The sequence below is a fragment of the Podarcis cretensis genome (assembly GCF_951804945.1).
Source record: "Podarcis cretensis genome assembly, chromosome: 9".
Taxonomy (NCBI): domain Eukaryota; kingdom Metazoa; phylum Chordata; class Lepidosauria; order Squamata; family Lacertidae; genus Podarcis; species Podarcis cretensis.
In genome coordinates this window covers 48,145,708-48,172,215 of record NC_137178.1, presented here as the reverse complement: position 1 = coordinate 48,172,215, position 26,508 = coordinate 48,145,708, and the positions used below count along the sequence as shown (strand labels likewise).

Sequence of the window (26,508 nt, the reverse complement as noted above, 5' to 3'; positions counted from 1 at the left end):
GCAGAAGAATGGCACCATAAACCTTGCCACATCACTTAAGAGAAATCATGCTATATGCTTTTGTAGGTCAACATCTTCATTGCAGCATCCTTTTTTCCAGGAATTTCCTCATGCAGCTAACTGTACTTGAGCCTATAAGGTGGACCAATATGCGGTATACAAGATAAGCAGAGCAATCCTAACCCCTGATTTGTAGTAGCATAAGGGGTTAGAAAGTGGCGGTAGTATCTCGCTGCCTAATTCTGTTGAGCTCATCTAGGCTTTGAGGCCACCACTGCACCTATCAAAGACAGGTGGGTAGAAGCTACTAACAATGGTATTCCCACCAGTGGAAAGCCCTGGAATGGGGCATTTTGTGTATGGAATTGGACCATTCAAGGATCCACTGGATGCTAATCTGATTCAGGTATGGCCTATCAGGACTGCTCTGCTGAAGCTGGCACGCAGGAACCCAACTTCTTTACAGTGGTGCCTCGCAAGACGAAATTAATCCGTTCCGCGAGTCTCTTCGTCTTGTGGTTTTTTCGTCTTGCGAAGCACGGCTATTAGCGGATTAGCGCTATTAGCGGTTTAGCGGCTATTAGCGGCTTAGAAAAAGGGGAAAAAAAGGGAGAAAACTCGCAAGACGTTTCGTCTTGCGAAGCAAGCCCATAAGGAAATTCGTCTTGTGAAGCACCTCAAAAGACGGAAAACTCTTTCGTCTAGCGAGTTTTTCGTCTTGCGAGGCATTCGTCTTGCGGGGCACCACTGTATTACTTCCCAGCCTGCCACACTCGGCACAAAAAGCAGACCTGCAAGTGCTGCTGTGGTTCTGGCTTTGTTTAGTCTCACTGCTCTTCTAGCTGAGAGTAAGGATTGCTTACTTATGTTAGGGAACAAGCAAGAAAAATGAAAGGATTCTATTTAACAATTACGTATGCACTACATACGTACACTCTAAAGGCGTTTTGATTCAATAGGAACATGATTAGAAAAATAAGTTTTTGGTGCAAATATATAATAAACCCACAAGTTAAAATTTATTTTCTTCACCTAAAAAACAAGCAACCCAGAATTAAGATATACACAAGATACCCAAGTTTCATCCCTATTAAAACTTTTGAAGATTTATACAGTCTTTACAGAAACATACAGTGTATCAAAATCTGCATAAATCAAATTTATAAAATGTGTAGAAATGCATAGTGATCAACTTACAAAGCAAGGATATGGAATCTACTTTTCAAAAAGCAGGTTACAGTAGGAAAAGTCATTAGGAGTAACAGCTTATGTTTTGTAAGATTTGGAGTTTAAAAATACAGATCCATATTCACATACAGTATTGGATTTTAATGTAATTGCACACAATACCCATTTGATACACACACACGCCTGCACAATCGATGTGCAATCTTTCATTTATGCATAGTAATGTGATTAAATTAACCTCTGTCCAACAAAGAAAATGAAAATCTGTTTTCATACATACAAACAATAAAATGTACCCACACCCTTATTATCCTTTTTATTTCTTCCTCCATTTTCTAATTTAATTATTCACACCTTTCAGAGGAGGCCCAAAACATAAACAACAAAGAAATAATTAAAGATTCCAAACTATATGTAGCAGGCCTTTGTTAAGGCCAGAATTTTGGGTTCACTAAATGTTATAACACAACACTAAGCTACACCTAAACTAAGATTTGGCCTTGTAACTGAAGCATCTCCATTGCTCACTTTTAGGAGTTGCTTGAGTGAAGATCAAGGAGTTAATACTATGGGAATTTAATCAAATCACCGAGTTTAATTTTGAGCTAAAAATCCTGCAGAGTCACATGCATACGAACCTAGATGATTTCAGTAGAATTCAGGTGTGCATAACTGTACAGCAGGGGCCAGAAACGAATACCAAACCTCTTAGTATCTCTGCCTTTGAATTGGATTAAATATTGAAGCAGGTATCATTTATTATCTCCCCCCCCCCGCCATGTTTAGGGTAATATTCAGCACAAATGTTTTTAGAAACTTTCCCTTAGTTTTTATCTTTTCAGTATCTTTATTTTCCATTTTCTGTTCATGCCATGGCGTCATTGTATAATTTGGAGTCATAACACAATCCCGAGGTTTAAACATTCTAATTTTTTGGAGGAAGGAAGAGAGCCTTTGAATTCACCTTTAATTCCCATTTGCTCATTTCTAATCTATATATGGATCTTTAGCTAGTTGACAATATCCCTTTACATGCAGAGTGCTTGTAAAATAATTTTGATTTTTTTTAATCCAGTTCTTCTGAGATTCCCATTTATCACAAGGAAAGTGAATTGGATCAATTTTACTGTTCTACATTGTGCAGATGTACACATATTTCAATTTTGACATATACAGAAGTTTCGTAAGGCATGATACAGCAGGGAAGTTAGTGCTTGAATTTTTTTAGTTGCAATTTGGAGTGCTCACTTCCACTGAATGCATCACTTAGTGCTAAATTTCAGTTTCAGCTATATACTGTGACACAGAAGATGTAAGCTGCTTCAATGCTATTTTACACAAGTGGCTCATGGATTTAAGTGCTACTAAGTATATATTAACTACAACCTTCTTTCCAAAGGTTCCAGTGAAGCTTTAGCATCACTATTTCAGGTTCCTCTCACAGTATCCCTGTTATGACTTGTGTCTCAATTTGTTGCCCTTAACCATATGAAATAAGGAGCATTATTGTAAATTTGGCAATATCTTAAACCACAAGAGCTTTACCAACTCATCCCTATTTTAAAAAAGGAGACACTTCAACTAACTTGTTCTATGATGATTTTTCTTCTTGTGAACTACAGAGGAAAAATTAAAGAGGCACTAAATACATTGAAAATTCACCTTTCAAAAAAGCAGCATGACTGTGAAAGAAGGCCACCCTGGCTAAAAAAACCTGTGGCAGTGCTTGGTAAGATGTAAAATCAAAACAACGTACAACAGGTTGATTGATAATCACCAGGTTATAGCAAAGTCTGGTTACTCCAACCTTTTTCAAGTGTGAGTGTTTAAAAAAATAAAAACTGCCTGCAGACCCCTGAGTGTAATCCCAAAGAAGACAACAACATGCTTGGATCCAGTCCCCCTGCCTGTGTGCAAGTGGGTGGCACTTATGCACACATGGAAAGCTGCCAATTCGCAGCCCTTTATGCCACTCAAAAAGCCATTCCAGAAGTTCCTCCAGCCACCAGGAGGGGCTTTTGGGGTGGAGGCTGTCACCAGAAGATGGTGCAGAAAAGCACCCTTTGCATGAGTGCAAACAACTTCCCGCTACTTCAGATCCAAGTTTTTAGCTTTGCTCCTAGTAAAAGAGAAACAAAGTCAAAAGCACATTCAGTTATTAACTAATGCACCATAAAACAAAAACATCCTAAAAACGAAACAAAAAAGAGAGAGATGTAAACATCTATTAAAGTTTAAGGTAAGAGCAGTTTTTGTAAACATCAACTGCAAGTTGATAAATCTATCACTGTCCATCTACGTCCTTCATCTAGATCAAGAGGTTCCAGGCTCGCAGCTGTACGAAGTTAATAGTTGCAGCAGTTTTCAGGCTATCTTCAGTCCTATATGAATTCAACTTGTCATAGGTAGGTCTGGGCTTATTTTGTCTACACATTAAGGATATTGTTCATTTCCCATTTTTGTGTTGCTTTATTTGAGTCGCACTCTGAAATAAACACTTGGTGTAGAACTTCTGAACGGTCCAAACATTTTCCTGAAGGGATATGGGTAAATCTATGTAGATTCTGCAAAACAAGAAGCAAGCAAAAAGCTGTTACTTCCCAAGAACAATCTGCCAATTCTTAAAAGTTGTCCAAGTCCTACTGAAACTACCGTTCTTATCAGTGGCTATATGGTTTGCCTTGAAAATGATTAATACATTTTATTTATTTATATATGAACAAAGTTACCACAGATACCCTAATCATCTAATGCGTTGATATCTGCATTATCTGAATAATATAAAGGGTTTCAGATAATGCAGATATCAACGCATTAGATGATTAGGGTATCTGTGGTAACCTTGCTCATATATAACTAAGGGTTTAAATTTCTGAGCAGGGGGTGTGAGGGGGAGAGTGGAAGGGTCACAACAGTTTCTGAAGCCACAGCGTCTGGGATAGGTCACGGCTATCAACTGCTCAAAAGGCATGGGCTGGTGATCTCTCCCATCCCCTCAAATTCCACATAATTCGACCACAGAGCCTAGGGCTTGCCGATCAGAAGGTCAGCGGTTCGAATCCCCGCAACAGGGTGAGTTCCCGTTGTTCGGTCCCTGCTTCTGCCCACCTAGCAGTTCAAAAGCACGAAGTGCAAGTAGATAAATAGGTACGCTCCGGCGGGAAGGTAAACGGTGTGTCCGTGCACTGCTCTGGTTCGCCAGAAGTGGCTTAGTCATGCTGGCCACATGACCCGGAAGCTGTACACCGGCTCCCTCGGCCAATAAAGCGAGATGAGCACTGCAACCCCAGAGTCATCCACGAATGGACCTAATGGTCAGGGGTCCCTTTACCTTTTATTAGATGTTACGAAATGCATTTACAAAGGGAAGGTGGTGGTGGTGGGGAGAGAACATCAACATTCTCTTTTCCTGGTACCTTTCCCCTATCAGTTACTCCAATATTCTTTCCTGTACCCTTCTTTTCTCCCCTGCCCCAGTCATGTCTCAGACAATATATCAATCACTCTTACCTACTATCATTTTAACGCCCCCTCTGTATTCCAGTTTAGCAATTTTTCTTTTTCTTGTGCCCCTTCATTCTCCCCCTGCCCAGACCCTATTAACATGCTTTCCCTTACCCCCATCCTTCTATATATTAAGGATCAAGTCTCTCTGGAAACTAAACTCATAGCTGAGACAGTGTGAATCTTGACTCCCAACCTGAGGTGAGGGTGGAAGAGCTGTTTTCATTCAGCTGGGAAGGAAATCCACCTGATCGTGCTCAGAGAGATTCTGTTCATTAATTGCTAGAGGTCAATTAAGTTCTGTATATACTCCCTGGCTAGTCTATCTCGATGTATTGGTTTTCTGGCAGAAGAGAAGATGAGAATGTCCCAACAAAGAGGTAAGATATATTATCTCATCTGTGCACTTAAGTTTCCATCTTTTGTGTCCTCCAATATGGCTCCTATGTGTACAATAAAATAAACTTTGCACTGTTGCTTGAGCTGGATACTTTTGAAAGAAAAACTTTGCCAGATATCCCCAAATCTTATCTCTCCATCATTGAAAGCAACAAAAGTAATTAAGATTCTTCAGTACACAGATCACTCACAAGAGAAGATGAAAATTCATATCACTGATTAGATACCTTGAAGTACTGCCACTCCTTGTACTCATTTAGATTGCAGTGTGTTATCATAACTTTGGTGCCATCAGGTCCTTTACTCAAGCACTGGTCATACTGCATGAGCTGGTTGGCTTCATTAATTCTGAACAACTAATAGGAAAAAAATATAACATTAAAAACCACTATATATTTTATACCAGTAAATGCTGAAATGCTAAAGTAATAACTGACATGTTAAAAATGATACTGCTCAGAAGCAATATTACAATTATTCAATATACTTGTCTTTTGCTTTTTAGAAGTATACTGAAGGCAAGAGACTTTTACAGACAAGCACAGTACATTGTCTGCTCAGAAGTAAGTCCCAGCATGACCTAAGGATACACAAGGTCCATCACAATGCTCTGTCATGTGGTCAGGCTTATCAGTGATTGAGGTATTGCTTACATCTGCAGGTAAGTGGGTCCAATGTTGCTTTCTTGATTTGGAAACAGTAAGCTGTGCAACTGGAAGGAGCTAAAATTTGCTGAGCACCAATAATCGTAACATTTTTACTGTGTTTAACAAAACTAATATATGGCGTGCTCTGGTGCATGGGGTCACGAAGAGTCGGACACGACTAAACAACAACAACATTTCCCTTGATTGTAATAAAGCCTCTTAGCGGTTTACAATACGTTTTGGATTGGTCAGACAACATGGAACTGTGAGCAAATGTTAGGGCCAAAAGGGGAAAATGGCATTGTTCATCAGAAGCCAGATTTGCTCACATGTCTTCTGATTTAAACATCAGCATTCCAAACACTGGCCTTCAATACCAGTAATGAGTTGAATGAATCACAGAGGTCAGGGCTACTGGTCTGAATCCCAACAGCACTCATCAGCTATGGTATGAAGTGATGGTAGAAGGAGAAGAAAGGAGTTGTATGTTGCTGAAACTCCCATCATGAAAGGCTGACTATGGGGATGTATTCATGCTTAGCTGATAGGAGGCTCCCATGAGCTGGAAAGGAGAGGAAGCAATTTTCAGCAATTCTCTCTTCCCAAAGCAGCACCCTGCTAAATTGGCTCTAGAGAGTTAGAGGTCTCTCTGGAGCAGATTTAGAGATGTCACAAGGAGGCTATAGGGGGAAATGCTGAAAAATTGCTTTCGTTCTCATTCTGCCAATGGAAATTTTTCACTGTTAGCTGAGTAACACTGATTGGAAATACGCTTACGCTAGACTCTCATATTTGTATACCCCTTGTGGGTTTTAAAATATTAAGCTGTCTAGAAATGCTTTTAAATAAAATGAATAAATCTTATGAATATAGATTTGGACTTTGCCTAGCAAATATGGAGCCCCTAATTCCCCATGCAGATTTTCAGAAGGTACAAGGGAAACATAGAAATAAGCTCAAATAGTATCTAAATTTGAGCCATCAACAATGCTTTTGTGATCCACAACAGTTCCCTATGTAAGACAATTAAAAATAATGGTTATTATTTAATCTATATCCTGTCCTCCCTCCCTAAGGAACCCAGGGTGGTTCAGTAATATGATTTATAATTTTATTGTGATAATGTAGTAGTGGACTTCACACACATGACAGCTCCCAGTGTGCGCTCTCTCTCTCTCTCTCTCTCTCTCTCTCTCTGTGTGTGTGTATGTGTAAAGTTGTGCTTCAACTAATTTAGTACTGTTTACAGCGATGGAAAATCCACAGGCAAAAAGTTTAATCTTTTGGCCTTCCCTTTGGCACTCCAAAGATCTTGCTTTGAGACTACTTACTTGATTTCCTCCCATTCTGTGACATGGTCCAAGTTCCACAAAGCCCCCATTGGAATGTCCCATGCTGTCTATGCAGTAAGCAGTTTCAAAGCCTCTGATCTGAAACACATGTATAATTTATATTGTAGCTAAACATTTCAAAATAAAATTAGGAAGCTAATAACTTGCTTATGAAAAAAAGTGTTATGTAGTTGTACAGAGATTTCTGAAATGACACACACAGCTCACCAAAGACCTCAGCATAATGTGCTGGAGTCAAAATACTGATAACTATTAGAAGGGAAAAAATCTGCTATACCAATGAATGTTATGGGCACCCTTTTGGTATACTATACAAAAAGGTACAGCAGAACTGGAGCTTGGGGTACATAGCCTTCCTATAAGTAAATAGTTAGCAAGGAGAGTTCAGTGGATTGTATTCCACATAAATCTAAATATTTCAGTTGTCTCTGCAAGGAGTTCTCCTTGTATGGAGGTACCTCTCCCTCCACTGCATATTCCCTAACACTGTTACGGGAATTTCACCCAATCTTTGGAGCAGATTTGGGTATGGTGCAGTGTGCACACCGGGGGGGGGGAGAGGGGGAGAAAATCAGCAGCGCTAGAAGCTGGCACACATGCCAGAGCAAGGAAGATGAGTTCTCCCTGCTCTGCTGAGTGAATGAGGAGATAACGAATCTTTCAAGTGAGTCAGTAGCAGATTAGCACACAGGAAGTTACAACACTGAGAAAAATAATCAAGTAGGAGCTGGATTCTTCTGTTTCCATCTTCATGCTAGCAATTTAAACAGTGTCACTCCCCCCCCCCCCCCGCATTCTTGCAACTTTTTATCTTCTCTGTGTCCACTGTTCACATTTAACCCAGTCAACTTCGAGTTAAATGTACATATGTACTTTTTTTTTTTACAATTCCTATATCGAAATCTGGACTGATTTCACATCAACTTATTGTTTTGTTCTTAAGCCCTGGGACTCTTCAGTAGTTCATGCAGATCTAAACTAAACAGCTTTAGAGTTTGAATGTGCTGGTTCCTTCCCTGCATATAGCTACAAAGAGATTACTATCCCCCTTGTTTTTCCAGCACACACTAGTCCTTCCTATAATAAATTCTGGACTGGAAGAACAAGGGGAATAGGACTCCTTGTGGCTGCTGTAGCTCAGGACACCTGAAATAATGACTTGTATCAAGGAATGGATCTGCAAAAACACTGTACTTACCTCTCCCCACTCCAGATTTTTAGGTGGTAAAGGATAGTGAGAAGTTATATCATAAGCTATTTCTTCCATAAACCACTTAAAACTTTTGCACTTGTGATCTTCACGAAATTTCTTCAGGTCAGTTATATCACCATATGCTAGTGCTTTTGTCTCAGGACGACTAGCATAGAAGTAATCTTTGTATTCATCCCACCAGACCTCCACAACTCGGACGTAGTTCTGTGGGAAAAAATATACCGAATTCATTTTACAATAACCCAAACAAGAGTTCACCAGAGCATGGGTAATTGTGGCTAGGCTTTCTCTTTATCACTTTATGTGCGCACATACTTCATTTGGGGGTAAATCTTTTGATAACACACTGTAGTTTCATTTTCCAGAACGTTAAAGGAAAATTCTTATACAGCATTCATATTTATATCAACTTTAATTGAACAAAATGCTGGTATTATGTGTGTGCTTTTCTATATTTAAAAAATAAATACACCTTCAGGAATACAGGTATAATTTAAAAGCTCCCAAATTTAGTAATAAAATAAAAGGTTGCCCTTTTTTTTAGGAGGCGAAGAACACTGAGCAGCCCTCAACATGGTTATCCAGTTATGAAACCATGGGATTAGTGAGTGGCTCTACAGATACACAAATGCGCGTGCACACACAAACGATTAACTTAGGTGTGTTTTTAAAAAATCAAATTACATGTTTTCATTCAGTTGGAATAAAACTCATCATCTAGGGAAGAGAAAAAGGTATAGATTTGAATGTGTCTAAGATTTTTAATTTAGGAATCAAATGCTAAAGACATAAAACTTCACCTTTAAAGTGGGAGATGATCCAACATATGCTGGAGGTGGATTCCCTTGCCATCCCTGGAGACGATAAATGTGTCCAACACGAGAACAAGGCACAAACAGAAGCCTCCCTCCACACTGCCAAATCTGCAGGTTTTTATATGTTGAAAGAGATGAGAACGGGAGAATTACACATTCACAACTTTCAAAACCTCATAAAACACTTGTAAACATTAAATTACAGTACTAGCTATTATTATTTTTCAAAGCTTTCAGCATCATTGCAAGATGTCACTAACCACCACCACCTTACATATCATTTGAAAGAAAAAATGTCAAATAATTAGTGCACTCACTGACAAGTAGTCACAATTGCCTAATTTCTTAACTGGGTTGCATTCAGAAATTATATCCACAGATAATATTAGGAACTAATTTCATTTAATATTACATGTCATTTTAGGGTGCCCATTAAGTTTTAAATTGAAATATTAAATAACTCGCTTCAACACCTTGAGCAATTTTAACCACTTTTTCAGAATTTGTTGGTGGTATTTGTAAATCCCTTAAACTGCAGTAAGCTCAGCTATCGTTTGTATGATTTCAAACCTTCTTTCTCTGTTAGGAGGGATTAAACAAAACATTTTGCTTTGCTGCATAGAACTTGATATTATGCTGGATTATTTAACAAAGCAGAACAGAAGCAGTTTGGCCGATGGGGCAGAGCTCCTATGCTGGCTTCCCAGCAGGTGAACTGCTTTCTGGGAGGGAGAAGTGAGACGGCAGGGAGGTTGGCCAATCTCCCTGCCACCTGGCCCCTCTCCCTTCCAGTAAACAACAATGACCCATCTACCAAGAAGCTAGTGGTAGCTGCTCTATCCCACCCAGTAAGCCACATCTGGAACAGACACAGGTCTAAGATTTCCAATATATTTATGAAGATCTTCCTTCTATGCATGTTTGCTCAGAAGCAGGTCCTACTATGTACAGTGGTGCTTAGCCCCTAGGAATTGTGTTATACTATCAATGTCATTTCAACAAAGCTGAAATGTTGCAACTTTCAAAGCAAATATGTCCAAACCTGAAGCTCTCTCAGCTAATCTTCAGAGGCTATCCATGCTACAAAATAATTCAACCCAATTTTGCTCTAGCCTCCGAATTACAAGCAAAACTGGGCTACGTGAATAAGGTGCCAGTGACTAAAACCTACACCCTTATTGATCTATAAAATCAGGTCTCAGACTTTACTTTAGCAACCACTAAGTCAACAGATAATGTGCCAAAATGTGAGGCAGATGTGTCCTCTAGTGGTTTTGAGTCTTTGGTTCAGAGGAGGCAAGAATTTGGCAGCATTATGGCCTTGCTGAGAAAGGTACATCTGAAAATGAAGAGCCCCACAGAAAACAAGGTGTAGGCCCAACAGTTTCAAAAGCAATAAACATAATAAGTGCAGCAAGACATAGTTGTCTGTATGGCACTAATCAGGAGTTGGCTGATGGAAAACAAGGAAAGTATTGCTGTCCCTGGGCCAAACAAAAAAACTTGTAAGAACTGAGCTGACTGATGGTCATATATTTACTTGAAATATGATAGTTATCAACTCTTGGTATGGTTGCTTACCTTGTAAGATATTTCAAAGTTTTCACCACCCCAGATTTGTAGACCTGGATCATAGAGACCCAGCTCAAAAAAGAAATCACGTTCGATAGCAAACAATCCACCAGCCATTGCAGGTGACCTAGGAACAAGAAGAGGAACGAACAGTTTGTATGCCATGGGCCAGAAGGAATCCTTTTTATATGTAGGAATCACCTGACAATTGTTTTTGATAGGTAGAAATTATAAAGCTTTAATGGTGTTTATAAAAAGTTTATAGCAATTGTTTGAACTCCAAAGTTCAGATAACAGGCTAAACCGTTTTGGAATCCTAAGTACCAGGTAAGGTACAGACTAAATGTTGGTATGATTTAGTCCCAACACTTTTAATGTATAAGCAGTCACAGAGGCTGTGATCCAGATGGAAAAAAAGAACTGGGCTGGAGGCTTGCTTTCTCCATGACCTGTTTTCCTTTAAATATCATAAAACAGTCATAAAAGCACTCCTAGACTTTTTGCAGTTGTAGAGAAATGTTCATAATATGCCAAGAGTTTGTGTCAAGTTCAGAACAGCTGAAAGATCAAAACCAAACCAAATGGACATTATCAGAACTGTAAGCAGTTAACCAATGTCTCAAAACAAAGTGTTAAGATGTTGGGCTATATTTTCTTTCAGTATAAACAAAATTCAATTCATTATTAAAAATATTTAGATTAACCCATACCCATGTATGCTATACTGAGCAAAACAGAGGAAAGATGGGATACAAATATGAACAATGACAATTTTTCTTTATGTACTATTTTAGGTCTTTAAAACATTCAGCATGTTCTGGTTCAGTTGGCCATTATGAACCAAACCCATTTTTTCTTTCTACAATCATAAGGACTAGAGATTATGTTCTTAAAAAGTGGTATTGGAGGTTTCCAGGTTTCTCTCCAGATGCCAATATGAAAAACTGCATAACATGAATTAACCAGTGTCAATATTCTAATAAAAATATGAAAATGTAAATATAATGTAAGTATAAATGTACAGCGATGAATTTCTGTTGTGCTCTTAACTTTAAATTATTTGATTCCTCCTTCCTAGAACTGTTTTATTAACAGTGTATAAATGCAAAAAATATGCTCATTTCTGTGAGAGGACCTACAACTTTTTATGTCAGGGAGCAAAAATGTGTGCGTGTCGCCCAAAGCTTCATAATTTCTTGAAAATGATTTGGAATATTAGTTCCAAAAATACAATAAAGTGAGAGTAAAATGAAAGTAGCAGAATTCTTAAAATGGCATTATTGCATATTCAAATAATACAAAAATACATTTACTTTGGTTACAGGAAAAAAGAAATTTTGAAATGAAAAGGATTCTAGTTGCAGGATTAGTGAAGCATAAGTGAACCAAAGCAGAATCGCAGCCTAGTTAGTTTTGGGGAAGAAGTAGGTATATTAGAACATTTTCAGTCCTTTCTGGCCAAATTTTGTTTTTGAACAAATCATTTTATAGGTAAAGGCAAAAATTCAGAGAAACATAACATTTCCCTTTGCCATTAAAAGAACAGGTTACTTAGACAAAAGACACATGGACGATGCATTTTCTTTCTGTAAATATCTATCAATTAGTTCCATATGTCAGTTCACCTGTCCGGGCAGGACAAAACAGCACCTAATAAGGATACTAAGCAATTTCTAACACAATCAAGGTATAATGGCAGACCGCAGGTTTCGTTTAAACAATCTAATTAGCAGCCACCCTACATTTTGCTGAAAGAACTGAGTATATAAGTACAAGACACAGAAGAGCAAAAGGAGTTAGTAAGGCTATGTTAGAAGAGCTTGACCACAAATTAGTGAAAAGAACGATGTATCTCCACAGAGCATCTGCTTTTGTTAGCTTTGTTTTAAAGGTCTGGAGAGTTCATGCAAATATTTAATAGTTCAGTACATCCTTAGGAAAAGGAGAAACGTGTAAGTGGTTTAGTGATTACCGATACGGCTCAGTTTTTGTCTTTCTCATTTCCTTCTCACGTTTGGTCAAGGGCACCCTCTTCCAGAGCATACTCCAATCCCATGCTCCTCTAGCAAACCCATCTTCGTCACCACCCCCTTGGGGTACAATGTTATAAGTGTTGCCATCTATGACATCTATAAGCGGCACAGTGCATGTGGTTCTGCAGGATTATGGATGGTGGCGGTGAGGATGAAAGCAGGTACATGGCACATTTAAACGAATCACATGGTTCATGGAAAAGAAAGGGGAAAAATGAAAGGATTTAGATAAGCATGAGTTATAAAGATCAATAGAATGAAACAGCATTCTTTACCGATATGGCTCAGTTTTATATTTTCTTTTTGCCTTTTCCTTGTGACTTAATGGAATACGCTTCCATAGCAAGCTCCAGTCCCAGGCCCCTCTGGCAAAGCCATCTTCATCCCCACCTTGCTGTGGTTCAATGGAATAGTCATTCCCATCTATGTAATCTATTAGAGGCACAGTGCATGTAGTTCTGAAACATTTATGGAAGGGGAAGAGAGAAGATTAAGCTGTCTAATCCAATAAGTCATCTGCTATCTCGTACACTTTATTCCAATATAACTTCAATAAATATAGCATATACATACAGTGCTCTTCTTACAGAAGGAAAGCAGGGGAGTGGGGATTATGAATGAGCAGGATGAGGTCAAATTTATTTAAGAATACATTAATGCTGAAAGCAGAAACATCAACACACCAATCTACCTCTTCCTTCAAAGATTTCTGATAACAAAATATCAAGGTGAATGATGGAAGCTATGTGTTTCACTTTTTGCAAATATGAATATATTTGTCTCTCCTAAGCTTTGAGAGTAAGGAGGACTGTCGTCTTGTTTACAGAAGGCTTGTTTTAAACCAGTGATGGCCAAACTTGGCCCTCCAGCTGTTTTGGGATTACAATTCCCATCATCCCTGACCACTGGTCCTGTTATAGCTAGGGATGTTGGGAGTTATAGTCCCAAAACAGCTGGAGGGCCAAGTTTGGCCATCACTGGTTTAAATCCACGGGAAAGAGTTTTTGAAAGGCCAGGTATGATTTAAAACCAGGCAATAAACCATTTGAATTTTGCATGTGTTTCAATATTTCACAAATGAAGGTGTCTGCTTTTCTTGCTTGCAAGGTGGCAAAGCCAGAATCAGCTCTCCTACTGTAGGACCCGAACTACAGTTCTCTATTATTTAAAAAGGGGAAGGGGGGGGGGAATAGAACCAAGAGTATGTTAGAACATCATATGCTAGAATTTACTTTTTTAATATTGTTCTGGTTTGTACTTTTGAGAGGAAATCCTCATATGTAGACATTTATCATAACAGACGTTTATTATTTTATACCTTGTTTTAAGTATCTTTGATTTGCTTATATGGTCACATTAACAATCCACAACACCTTAAAGTCATAAGGGGAGGGGGGGAACCCCAAAGTATACTGTTCCAGACTTTGTTCCTTTTCAATTTACCAAGTAGACCAAACCCCCTAAAACTTTTCTGATTAAAAACTTTGCATAGTAAGTGTAATCTGCTGTGCATTTAGTGTTTTCAAACCTTGGCAGATGTTTACATTGGTTTTACTGCTTAAAAAACAAATCAAGTTTCTTAATGCAGTTCTTTTTCTCACTAGAACAGCACTACAGGCAAGTTTTTATCATGCCTATTCAGGCAGCCTGGAGAATGAGCTAGAACGATGCGGCCCAACTTTTCATACCAAGTGGGCTACAAGAGTACTTTGACATGGAACCTGTAGGCCACACACGACTTATTGTGGAAGAGGGGGGAGAGCAATGCCAAAATTTGACCCCTCTAGCCCTTGCACTGCCTGTCCAAAGCCAGCTAAGCAAAGCTTTGGGAAGGAAGCGCAAAGCTCTGGCAGGATCCTAGAGCTCTCCCACTTCCTTCCCAAAGCTGAGAAAGTACTAACTAGGCTAACTAGCGTCTCACTTACCCGGCTTTGGGAAGGCAGCAAGTGGGCTGGGAGTCACCAAAAAAGGCCTCAAGGGCCATGTGTGACCCCCAGACTGAATGTTGTACCACCCTGAGCTAAAAAGTTACTCACCCAGAAAGAGTACTTGCCCTGGGTGAATTACTAACTGTTAAGGCTACTGTTAAAGGCTTTCTGAGGTATAAAAATAAGCAGATTATTATTACCTGTCTTTAGCTATAGGAGCAATTAGTGCTGCATACCAGTTTACTGCCACCTCACAGTGGGCATCAAGGTAAATTAAAACCTTTAAAACAAAGAGGAAAGGAGATTTCAACTCATTTTGAGATTTCCTTACACAAAACACACATTGATTTAATTGAGCTTTTTGCATTGTACGTTGACATCAGTTTATAGCTATCTTTTAAAAGACTACATATGCCATTTTGCAATTAAGAACTATACTTGAAATAATCAAGTGGTTTAAGATCTGTTAAAAGCAAAATTCAGACTGTAGGGAAAGAAGGGTTTTATTTAGCAAATGGTTTTCTACCTGTCCAAGTTTAGCCTTCTGGGCTCCAATGCTTCTAGCTTGAATTAAACCTTCTCTCCTTTCATTTCGAAAAATCTTTACAAGGCCATTCCACTGCTTAATATAATCCTCTAGTCTTTCTTTTAAGTGTGCTATCAAATAATAAAAAAGAAGTTTCCATATTTGTTATAAAATATTTAGCTTAGAGCTTACAACACAAACTAAATCTATATTAAAAACAAACTAAATATAATTGACTTAATATCTAAATACTCAGAAGTTAAGGCTATTACATAAATCACTGTCTGGCATATTTGCTGATAACAACTGTAACCTCACTTAAAAACTACCACCAACAATACTTGGATTTTTAAAATACATGTATGGAAGTAGAAAAGATGTGTGCCCTTCTAATGTTGGAAAGGTCAGACCTAAGAAAGTGATGTCTGAACTTTGGAAAAGTTCAGAACTCGTACTATAGACTCTTTTGACAACAGAAAGGCACAAACCTCCAGTAATTTTTCCACTCACTTCCCCCCATAGTTTTATAACATGAGTAAGGAAATGTAACAATGGAAGTTGTCCTGGTGTCCTAAGTGTTCCAGTTTTTCCCTGTGTATTCCTTATTGCTTTACTAACTGTGGGTGAGTGACACATTCACAGCTCTTCCCTGACATGCCAAAAATGAATATAATCAAGTCTTTAAACTCACATAATAAAATGTCAACATTTATAGGCAACAAAATCCAGGAGGTGGTGCAGGAGATGTAGCATTCACTCTCCACAATAAATATTAGTAATGTCTGAATTTGAAGACAGATGTGGATGCAAAAAAGGATTATGAAATACCTTCAAGAAAACACTCATGATTTTTATTAACATTTAAGGCTACCACAGTCAAATGTGGCAGGAAAACACTGCTGTGGATTATAGCATTTTCTCAGCATTATGCTATTTTAGGACTATGCAACACACACACACACACACACACACACACACACACACGTTTAAGATGCTCATCTGCAACTCTGTTACATTCTGCCATAGGTGCTGTAAAGGAAAATAAGGGACAGTAGCATTTTCTCTATATACATCAGAAATAAAGGGGAAGATAGCACAGAATAGAAGGAATATTGGTTCATTTGCATTCCATATTACCCTGATTATCTGCTCCTTCATTTGTATCTACATTAACTTTATCTGCTAGGAATCCAACCCCCTACCCATATTTCAGCTTAAGCACTTCATCGTCTCAAACTTTCCGTAAGTGTGCGGAACAATTTGCGTGAGCAGGGGGACAGATTTCACACTACATCTAAAAGTCTCTGCTACTGTAATAAGCATTTAATGCAATGAAAATCCAATGCTGGCAGATGAAGTACCTACAGAGGCAAAGGTGAAGCTTCCTACACTATCCATTTTGACAAACCCTTCAGTCAAAAAAACCCATATGTTGGAAAGGAGTGTTGATTCCTGTTCAAGGGAACCCTTGCATTATCTCTGAACAGATGTAGCCTTGAATGAAGATTTGAGTCATGATTACTCTTTGAGAAGGACTGAATTTTTCTGCAAAGTCTCCATTGAAAGAAACAGAAAGACAGATATTTGCTGAATGTGATAGCACTTACGCTTCTTCATTCAATAGGCTAGAACAAACTACATTAATTTACAAACTTTTTTTTTTTTTAAAAAAACTGATCTATAATGAAAACCATGCTACCGACTCTATCCACAGATCAATATTCTTAAATCTGCAGGCTGGTTTCTTATTAAGAGCAGAAACCACTGCATTATCAGCACAGTATTTCTTTATGTTGGTTCAACTTCCCTGTAGAACGACAGATTCAGCTCTTACTGGGTTTAATATTGATATTCAATGTATTTACCTTTATTACTAAAGTCATCAATTAATACAATTTCAGCCAGGTATTTCCTTGGAGTTCTTTTAATTACACTGTGAACTGTCCTCATGAGTGTGGACCACCCTTCATTATGGAAGACAATGATAACGCTGGAGGTGAGCAGATTTTCATCATAATGCCAGTACTTGCACCTGCAACAAATATGTGTGTTATATTTTAACATTTTTGAAATATCTACAAGCAGAACATGGTTGTTATCAGAACCACTATCAGTGAAAAAACAGAATTAACTAGAGCACTAGTTATGGCTGCAATAAATAAGACCATTTGGAGAAAATTCTCTTATAATACCCCTTTCATACCACCTAGTTAATAAAAGTGCTCCCCACCCCCAAGAGAGGACTTAAAATATACACAGTACTCAGGATAGAGCATGATTATGAAGCTAGTTTAGAAGCTAAGCTTACAGTAATGATTGGATGGTAATGATTGCTGCTTCTTACTTTTTGAAGGATCTTGAAGCAGTTTTCAGAATGAAAACCACGTTTAAGACATTCTTTTGTTACATGAAAAAAACAAAACCTAAGTCCACAAGGACAAACATGAAAGTTGTATGTAATTTAAACATTTTGATGTTACATTGTACAGTGGTACCTAAATTTGTTCCGGAGGTCTGTTCTTAACCTGAAACTGTTCTTAACCTGAAGCACTTTAGCTAATGGAGCCTCCAGCTGCTGCTGCACCGCCAGAGCACAATTTCTGTTCTCATCCTGAAGCAAAGTTGTTAACCTGAGGTAATATTTCTGGGTTAGCGGAGTCTGTAACCTGAAGCATATGTAGCCTGAAGCGTATGTAACCCGAGGTACCACTGTACCTTCTAGGGGGGGGAAACCAATCCCAATGTTTTCACATCATATAGCCAGCAATCTCTGCAGCCTTCTCCTTCATGTAGTTTTTCAGAAGGAAAGGTTATCACATGGTTGTTATAATCACAACAGAGAAAAATATAATTTGTCAGAATGTCCACTCTTCTGAATTGTCATAAGCCTCCCCTCTGTTGCAACACCCTCTCAATAACCTGCAATCACATTATGATACCCATTCTGCTCCTAACTGCTGAGTTTGCCTGTAGAATTGGGGCCAATTTGCATGACTCTTTCAGCCCATGGCCGATATGATTTTCTGCCAACTTGCAGTACCAGGTGCTTCTGTCGCATCAACTAGTCTTAGCTTTCTGTATACCACAGACTCCGCTAACCCACAAATAGTACCTCAGGTTAAGAACTTTGCTTCAGGATGAGAACAGAAATCGTGCTCTGGCAGCGTGGCAGCAGCAGGAGGCCCCATTAGCTAAACTGGTGCTTCAGGTTAAGAACAGTTTCAGGTTAAGAATGGACCTCCGGAACGAATTAAGTACTTAACCTGAGGTACCATTGTAATTGCTATGACCTACTGTTGTTCCAAAATAGGTTCCCAAGCAGATAGATAACTACCAGATAAAACACCAAGTGCTATTGCAAAGAACAATAGTGACATCCAGTGGTTCACTAACTAACACCAGCAAGCAAATATTAAACATCAACTATCAACTAAGCACTGTACTATAAAGTTAATTAGCAACTTGTCCACTAAAGATATAGAAACAAGGTAATTGTTAGTCATCATTTAATATACCTTAATCTAAATAAGGTAGAGTTTAAGATTGCAAAATAAGATGCTGGAAGCTCAGTTATGTTTCAGACTGAACAATTTCAGTATTAAAAATGATGATAAATTATGTTTTCCAGGGCTGCCACTCTCGCTCTTGCTTTTAAAAAATTCCACACTGGGCAGTGGGAACAAGGGTAGTTTATAGAGCACATTGTCTGATATTGGGAACAATACTGAGCCACCAAGTGTAGACAATCTCTGCCCTTGTGAGCAGTGCTACAGCAGAATTTTAAGATGCTGATGCTATTCACTATTATTTACTGCCAGGTACTAAAGGACTCAGAAAAGATTTTCTGAAGATGGACCCCATTTTGTGTTTTGGATTGGGTTCAAGCTTCAGAAAATATATTAAACGTTATTGGTCAGTAGTGAAAATTCTCAAAGCACTTCCAATATATCTTGTACAGTGTTAATAATTATTTAAGTTGTATGAAAACAGCAGTGATTCTAATTGCAAACAAGGAAGCCTTCATATATATAAGATACATTTTAAAATTGTGTTTTGCTTTAAAGCTAAATACATCCTGCCACCTAGTGTTTCTACTTGATTTTTTTTGTACTTCTACTTGATATCGCAAAGCTGCCGATTTAGCAGCACTTTAGCTCTTATCTTTATAGCTGCCAGAGCAAAGACATTATCAGATATTCCTGTCTCCATACAGCATCTGTGTTGTTGTTGTTGTTGCTGTTTTGCAACTCTGAGAAGATGAGAACATCTGCACACCAGATACCTCTTTCATTTTGTTATATAGGTCACGTTAAGATACCATAGTAAAGAAAGCTTCAATCACAGTCTCTCACCACACATATAATGGTACGAATCATAGCTGATCCTAGCCTAGCAACCCTCTAAAACTGCAGCTATCATTGGATGGTATTCAGCCAGTTTTACTCAAGAGTAGAGCCATTGAAATTAACTTAATCATGATTTAAATGGTCCTAAAGCTTAGTTGAATAAGACCCATAGCCTAGAACCCTTCACTGCCCCACCAACACAAAACAGTGTACCCAACAAAACATTTTTGCTATGTAAAAATTAAGTTTGTATGTATAGGAAGCGGTCTTGTGCGGATTCAGACAATTAGACTACCTAGCATTAGAAATGGGAAACCTTTTTCAGCCTGACAACCGCTTTCCCTCATATAGGGAAACTACTGGGGACTATATGGTGGGGGCGGGGGCGGGGATGGTCAGAGGCAAAAGTGGGACAATGGATGTTACTACTTCTGCAGGCAGTATCCTGCCACACAAAATTCAGAGGTTTCTACGTACACATGTGCAAAGCACACATTTCTTCATCTTCCCTAAAGGCAACCAAGAGACATCACAGTACAAGGACACATTCCAATAATGTAAGAGTACTTAAGAGGGGTGTAGATTAGGACTGAAGAGGGGGCACGTGGCCTGGGAAGAGTCTTGAGGGCGAGAAAGAAAGTTCTGGTGGGCTGAATTTGATGCTTGAGGCTGAGGTTCCCCCACACCTGGTCTATACACTTGACAATGACCGTCCAGGCTTTCAGCCTTAGCTAGAGAGTCTTTTCCAGTCCTAGACGGAAATAACTGGGATTGAAACAGGAACTTCATTGGCAAAGTATGTACATTATCACTGAGCTATGGCATTACCCCCCAATTAACCAGTTTAATCTGCCCCCAAAAGTGAGAGGACACGTTTGCACATAATCCTGAAGTAGATCAAGTCACGCATATCTGAGCATGCTCCTCTATACAGCGTTTACTATTATTTTAATATTTTGATGGGGAAGTGTCAATGCTATGTGTCAGAACACATGAAGTGTGTGTATATAAGGTGCCAGCTTCAATCCCGTCACCTCAAGTTTATTAGTACCTTAGGTAGCAGAGCTACGTCTCTCTCTACCTGAGAGCTGCTCCTAATTATAGAAAGCTACACTAGGCTAGGGCGATGCAGGTGGCGCTGTGGTCTAAACCACAGAGCCTAGGGCTTGCCGATCAGAAGGTCAGTGGTTCGAATCCCTGTAACAGGGTGAGCTCCCATTGTTTGGCCCCAGCTCCTGCCCACCTAGCAGTTCGAAAGCACATCAAGTGCAAGTAGATAAATAGGTACCGCTCCGGCGGGAAGGTAAACGGCATTTCCGTGTGCTGCTCTGGTTCGCCAGAAGTGGCTTAGTCCTGCTGGGCACATGACCCGGAAGCTATCTGCAGACAAATGCTGGCTCCCTTGGCCTATAGAGCGAGATGAGCGCTGCAACCCCAGAGTCATCCATGACTGGATCTAATGGTCAGGGGTACCTTTCCCTTTCCCTTTTACACTAGGCTAGTTGGAACCATGGGCTAACTGGATCAAGTCAGCTGTTTCTAACAGGTTTCTCAAAATGGACTTTGCAAGAAATGAAAGGGTTCTCAACTTCTTCTAGCATTAAAGGACTGTTTTCCTCAGCAAACCATGTTTCTCATGTTACCTGAGCTCCATAAAATGTTTGCCATGTTATTTCAAAGGGGGAAAAGCCCATATGCTTGGGAAATCAGCCAAATATTTCAGGAACAGCTGCCATGGTCTTGCTTGCTTATTTAATCATCAAATGTGCTTCAGGGTCTGCAGCATTGTTAGAATTAGAAGCAGTGGGACAGTTCTGATATGGAATAAATAATATTTACCACCTGTGCTTCATAGATATACAAAACACACTGCTGAAAAGGATTGTACCTGCAAATAAAATTGACTGAGAACAAAGGTATTGTAAGATATTTCGGCAGAGGCAACAAAGGTTGCTTTAATCAACCCATCTAGATGTAAAGCCAAGATCATGCTATCTACAGAAAAAAACCCTTACTGATACCACAATCAAATCACATTAATGCCAACATCATAAGCACCTTTTATGTAGTCAAAGAAACTGATCATGAAAATGTACTGATCCTTCTTATTACTTCCCAAAAGTTCTAAAGTAATGACAGAAATAAGATATAGAGGGCACAGAATTCTCACAGACAATTATGCATAGTAAAAGTGATATGGAAATCACATCTTCTGAGGATAGGGTTTTCTCCCCTTGTCAACAAGCCCCGTCTCTCTTAGGTTTTATGCATTTTAAGTGTAGAGAAGCAAAGAACTCCAAATTCTAAGGCTCTTAAGTTACTGATGGTAAGAGAAAGTGGGGGAAACCTGATGGTTTACATCAAACACTCGCACACAGAGAACACAAAATGAGAACTCTGTACAAAATCTTTGCACAACACAATTACATTTTAGTAGTTACCACAGAAACATGGAGGGAAGAATGTTTTTCATAACTGTTAAAAGGAGCCATTGTACTGTTCTCCCCTGAATTCACTCAGAAAGAACACATTCTGTAACAGACAGTAAATGCAAAGAACAAAAACAAGCAGAAGTACAAGCTGGTGAGTTCTGTTCACAGATCACATAGTGGAAAGCCTGCCTCAGACAAACAGCTCAGTTGCAACAGCTAACACACATTGGTTCAGATGAAGGCAATATGGTCATCTGAACCTGGCATCATGCCTTATTGGAGAGTTAAGGGTCATATATCAAAGACCCAGCAGATCAAAGGGGGTAGGAAAATTGCATAAGCCTTTTGAATATCAGGCTAAATCCTATCTACCCACCACAGAAAAATGATTTCTTATCAAATGTGATCAAGGTTTAAGCAACTGTAATTTATTACTCATTATCTGAATGCCTGATAGAATACTTCTGGGAACTAACCAAGCTATAGTTATGCATTTTTTAAGTTCTGCTAATTTCAGTAGGAGTGTTATGCACATGATTACATCTCTGCTAAAAAGAAAAAGGAAAGCTCATTTTAAAAAGAAGTGCTGAATTGTTTTCCTTTACTATCGCTAATATATATTCATATAAGATGATTGTCACAGTGTACAGATCGCATAACAAAAATACAATTAAAAGAGGGGGAAAGAAGAGGCAGATCAGATACTTACTCTTCTTGACGCAAGTCATTAATGCTTCGATCTAGTGAGATCATATCACTTGCTACCATGTTAAACCCAAACTCCTTAATGCTGCTTTGAACAGATTCTTTATACTCTGGTCCTAAAACATATGGCTTGGCTTCCTCACCAGGACCACCGACAACTCCATGAGGCTCAGGTTCTTTGGGTTCAAAATTACCAAGAATTCCAGGTCGTAATACGGGATCACGGTAGATCAGTGTCTGTGGCTTAAATGTGAGATACTGTTGCTGCATGATGTTCTGCTGATCATTATTGCCACCAAGAGGATTCCCTTCATTTTTGGCCTTATTCCTCCGCCGAATTGATTCCAAGTCTACTTCCACACCTTCGACGTGAGGCCAGGGTAACACAGGCTTGAATTTGTCATTTCCAGGAACCAGGCCATGGTCTCCATTGTTTGGCAAAAGATTGCTGTTTTCCTTGTTATCCTACATAAGAGGGAGAGATAAAATTATAAAACAAAGAAACTGGAAGAGGTGCTCGCCCAACTTCAGCTTTCTATGCCCTTTTTACTAACAATTGTGTAACTCTAATCTCTGTGGAATTTGTTCAATGTATTCTTTAAGCAACTTGAAACATTTAATAAATTTATCTGTAAATGTAAGGTTAAAAACAAATGTCAATATTTGAAACCCACCTGTGCAGCTGCTAATACTGTTACATTTGAGTCTTGCTGGCTAGTACTTACATATAGAAAGGTTGCATTTCTGATTTATTTATGGAACTGATCCTCCTCCTCACTCTTTGCTCACCATGTGGCCTTCCATCTAACCCTACCTTTGTCCATTATAAAATATGAAACCACTGTACTAAAAATACATTAAAAACAACATAATTAAATATTACACATCAGAAAAGGCAGCCTACAAAAGGTGGGCACCGAATTCCATAAATTAACTGTTTGAAGATTATGATTTGCAACTTTTGTGATAAACAAAGTCCACACACATCATCAACACACACAAATTTTACGACATGTCTGTGAACAAGAGAGGCATCAGGAGGACGTCATATAGCACCAGTAGCAGATGGAAAATTTAAGACTTATGAAGTCAAATATGATCTGGAGCCCTGAAAAGCTCTATTTCCTTAAAAGAAAAAAAAATACATACATAAGCAGATGCCTTTAAAAAAGATTTTTGGTTCTGAATCAAAGACAAAAATTCTTAAACTGGAAGTTATGAAAACTAAAGTGTCTCAAACTTGAATGTCTAGCTAATGATTTTGAACATTGGGGGGCAGCAACACATGATGCTGAATTATCACACTTTCTCACAAGCCAGAACTAATACTGAAAATGAAAAATAACACGCAAGGCAGTGTCTGATGAACAGCTGAGAAGAAGAAACTGCAGTTGGTTTTCAAGGGAGGTTAAGCCATTACTAAGAACGAAGATATCGTTACTGTTTACTAATCATTTCGGCCATGTCACTTGAAAACAGAAAACTGCAATTGGTGAAGTGGGTCTCACCGACCCGATTAAAATGATCTACACTGTCAATGCAATCTCTGCAACTGAAATTCAAACAGTCATGGGGGGGGGGGGCGACATCACCGAGGCAATATGGTGTTATCATCTGCTGCTCCTTCCTTCCCAAAATCAAAAATAGCTAAGCTTGCTCCAAAATGAAGTCTTGTTCAAACTTTTAACAGTTTCAAGTGGGCTGTGAGCTGCAGAATTAGAGAATCACAAAGCAGCACTCTGGATGACTGATTTTCACTTCTGGCTCAGATCATCAGGGAATCCCAAGCAGGCCAGAGCCATTTCCAAAATGGCTGCCAGGGCTCAATGCAGTGAAAAACAACAGAGAGGCCACAAACTTCATTTGACACAGCAGCTTTAGTCGCTCTAATTAAAAAAGAACTGTCTGAGGACTGAGGTAAAGCACTGAAACCATTGAGGGAAGGTATTTTAAAACTCACTCAGTATGAGCCATTTCCACAACACAATGGAAGTGAGCATGAAGAACAGAACTAAGATTAACAGAATCTGCACCTTTGAGTGGCTTCGGAGAGACCAGCCTACATGAAGCTATTGTGTACTAGATAAAGAAGAAGAGTTTGGATTTGATATCCCGCTTTATCACTACCCGAAGGAGTCTCAAAGCTGCTAACATTCTCCTTTCCCTTCCTCCCCCACAACAAACACTCTGTGAGGTGAGTGGGGCTGAGTGTGACTAGCCCAAGGTCACCCAGAAGCTGCATGTGGAGGAGCGGAGACGCGAACCTGATTCACCAGATTACGAGTCTACTGCTCTTAACCACTACACCACACTGGCTCTCAGTATTATTTCCTGAATAGAGGAAATAAAGCATGCCATATCGAGAGGATTCATGGCGCACTCTGTTCAAAACCCCAACATGGTGAGCCCCGAAGAGTTATTATTGTTTGCTCTAGCACCTTCATAATTAAAAATGACTTATTTCAAAAGTTCAGAACACAGTAAAAAAACTTAACAGAAAACTCCACCATCCTTCCCTTTCCCCTCCATCTCGCTGTTCTTAGCCATATCGCTTCAATCACAGAATAAATGTCACATCCAATCTTTTGATGCCCTTTGACACTTGTTTAGCTGGGCAACCTCTATGGTAGGAATTGTGAGGATCAATGTGTTAGATACTTTAGATTAAAAGAACTGAATAAAGCTTTGCTCGATCAGACAAAGGGCCAGTCTAATCTAGTATCTTGTTTTCATTGTGGTCAACCATATATGCCTATGGCAAGCCTGCAAGCAACACCTGATAGCAATAGCACTCTCCCTACTTGTGATTCTCAGAAACTGGTGTTCAGAGGTATATTGCCTTGGATACAAGAGACTGAACGCAGCCTATCATTCATGAAAATGCAAGAAAGATGCCATATTCTAACATGCTATGTTATGCAAGCTAACATACAATTGAATACTGATCAAGTTACTTCTTCCTAAACCAAACCTTTCAAGCCACAGTAAAATAAGGACTAGAATGTTGGCCCATGGACATTCTTGATTTTTTTACCACCCCAAACTGAAAAGATAGCAGTTGTCTTTTCTTCATTCACATAGCATATTACAATCTGCATTTCAATCAGTGATGGATAATAAAGATACCGATACTATGTGGGCCAGTTTGTACTTTCAGATTTCATTAACAGCAGCACAAACAGTGTGGTAACATAAACAAAGGTATCTAGATTGTATCTGGGAATGTTTATCTATTCAACAAAAGGAATTTGGAGGGGGTTATTGGTTTGTTTTTATTGTGTATTTTGTGCTTTTTGATCTTGTATTTTTATGTTGTGAATTGCTCTGAGATCTACAGATGGAAGCCAGTATACCAGGCATAGGCAAACTCGGCCCTCCAGAAGTTTTGGGACGACAACTCCTATCATCCCTAACTAACAGGACCAGTGGTCAGGGATGATGGGAGTTGTAGTCCCAAAACATCTGGAGGGCCGAGTTTGTCTATGCCTGCAGTATACTAACTAATCAATCAATCAATCAATCAATAACAATAATTTTCACTAGTTGTCTTAAAGCTAAGAACATAATGTTACTGCTCCTTACATAGTTAGCTGCTGAATTTCATGACAACTCCAGAGGTTATGATATAGCTCTCAACTCATCAAAAACATAAAAATAAGAGACAACCAAGGTATGGCAAGAATGCGGAACAATATGACCAGAATCAACAGATATATAAGAAAATCTACTCAGCACACACAACTGCAATAGTGGGAATTTCACTTATAGCATAAAACTTTCATAGCATTTAATGTACAGAGCAATCCTATCATGTCAGGAGAGGCCACTTCAGATGAATTGTCAATCTG

General features: G+C 39.0%; 1 protein-coding gene across 6 annotated transcripts in view; it reads right to left on the bottom strand.

Annotated features, from left to right (window-relative positions):
* Positions 1-995: 995 nt before the first annotated feature.
* The window catches only part of GALNT7 (polypeptide N-acetylgalactosaminyltransferase 7), a 43,231-nt gene continuing 17,718 nt past the window's right edge, over positions 996-26,508 (bottom strand). The window contains exons 2-13 of one of the 6 annotated variants that reach the window (XR_013842583.1): positions 22,665-23,125; positions 17,043-17,209; positions 15,178-15,308; positions 14,852-14,931; positions 12,663-12,845; positions 10,700-10,817; positions 9,104-9,226; positions 8,289-8,507; positions 7,070-7,168; positions 5,319-5,447; positions 2,765-3,752; positions 996-2,727 (exon numbers count right to left, since the gene is read on the bottom strand). Coding sequence is in view for 5 of the 6 variants with exons in the window: in XM_079991398.1 (XP_079847524.1) it covers positions 3,615-3,752; positions 5,319-5,447; positions 7,070-7,168; positions 8,289-8,507; positions 9,104-9,226; positions 10,700-10,817; positions 12,663-12,845; positions 12,999-13,181; positions 14,852-14,931; positions 15,178-15,308; positions 17,043-17,209; positions 22,665-23,125 (2,031 nt within the window). In the remaining variant the exon portion in view is untranslated. Of the gene's footprint in view, positions 3,753-5,318; positions 5,448-7,069; positions 7,169-8,288; positions 8,508-9,103; positions 9,227-10,699; positions 10,818-12,662; positions 12,846-12,998; positions 13,182-14,851; positions 14,932-15,177; positions 15,309-17,042; positions 17,210-22,664; positions 23,126-24,172; positions 24,443-24,693; positions 24,841-26,508 lie in introns of those variants that run through there. The other 5 variants (XM_079991398.1, XM_079991397.1, XM_079991396.1 and 2 more) reach the window with 5 other exon arrangements.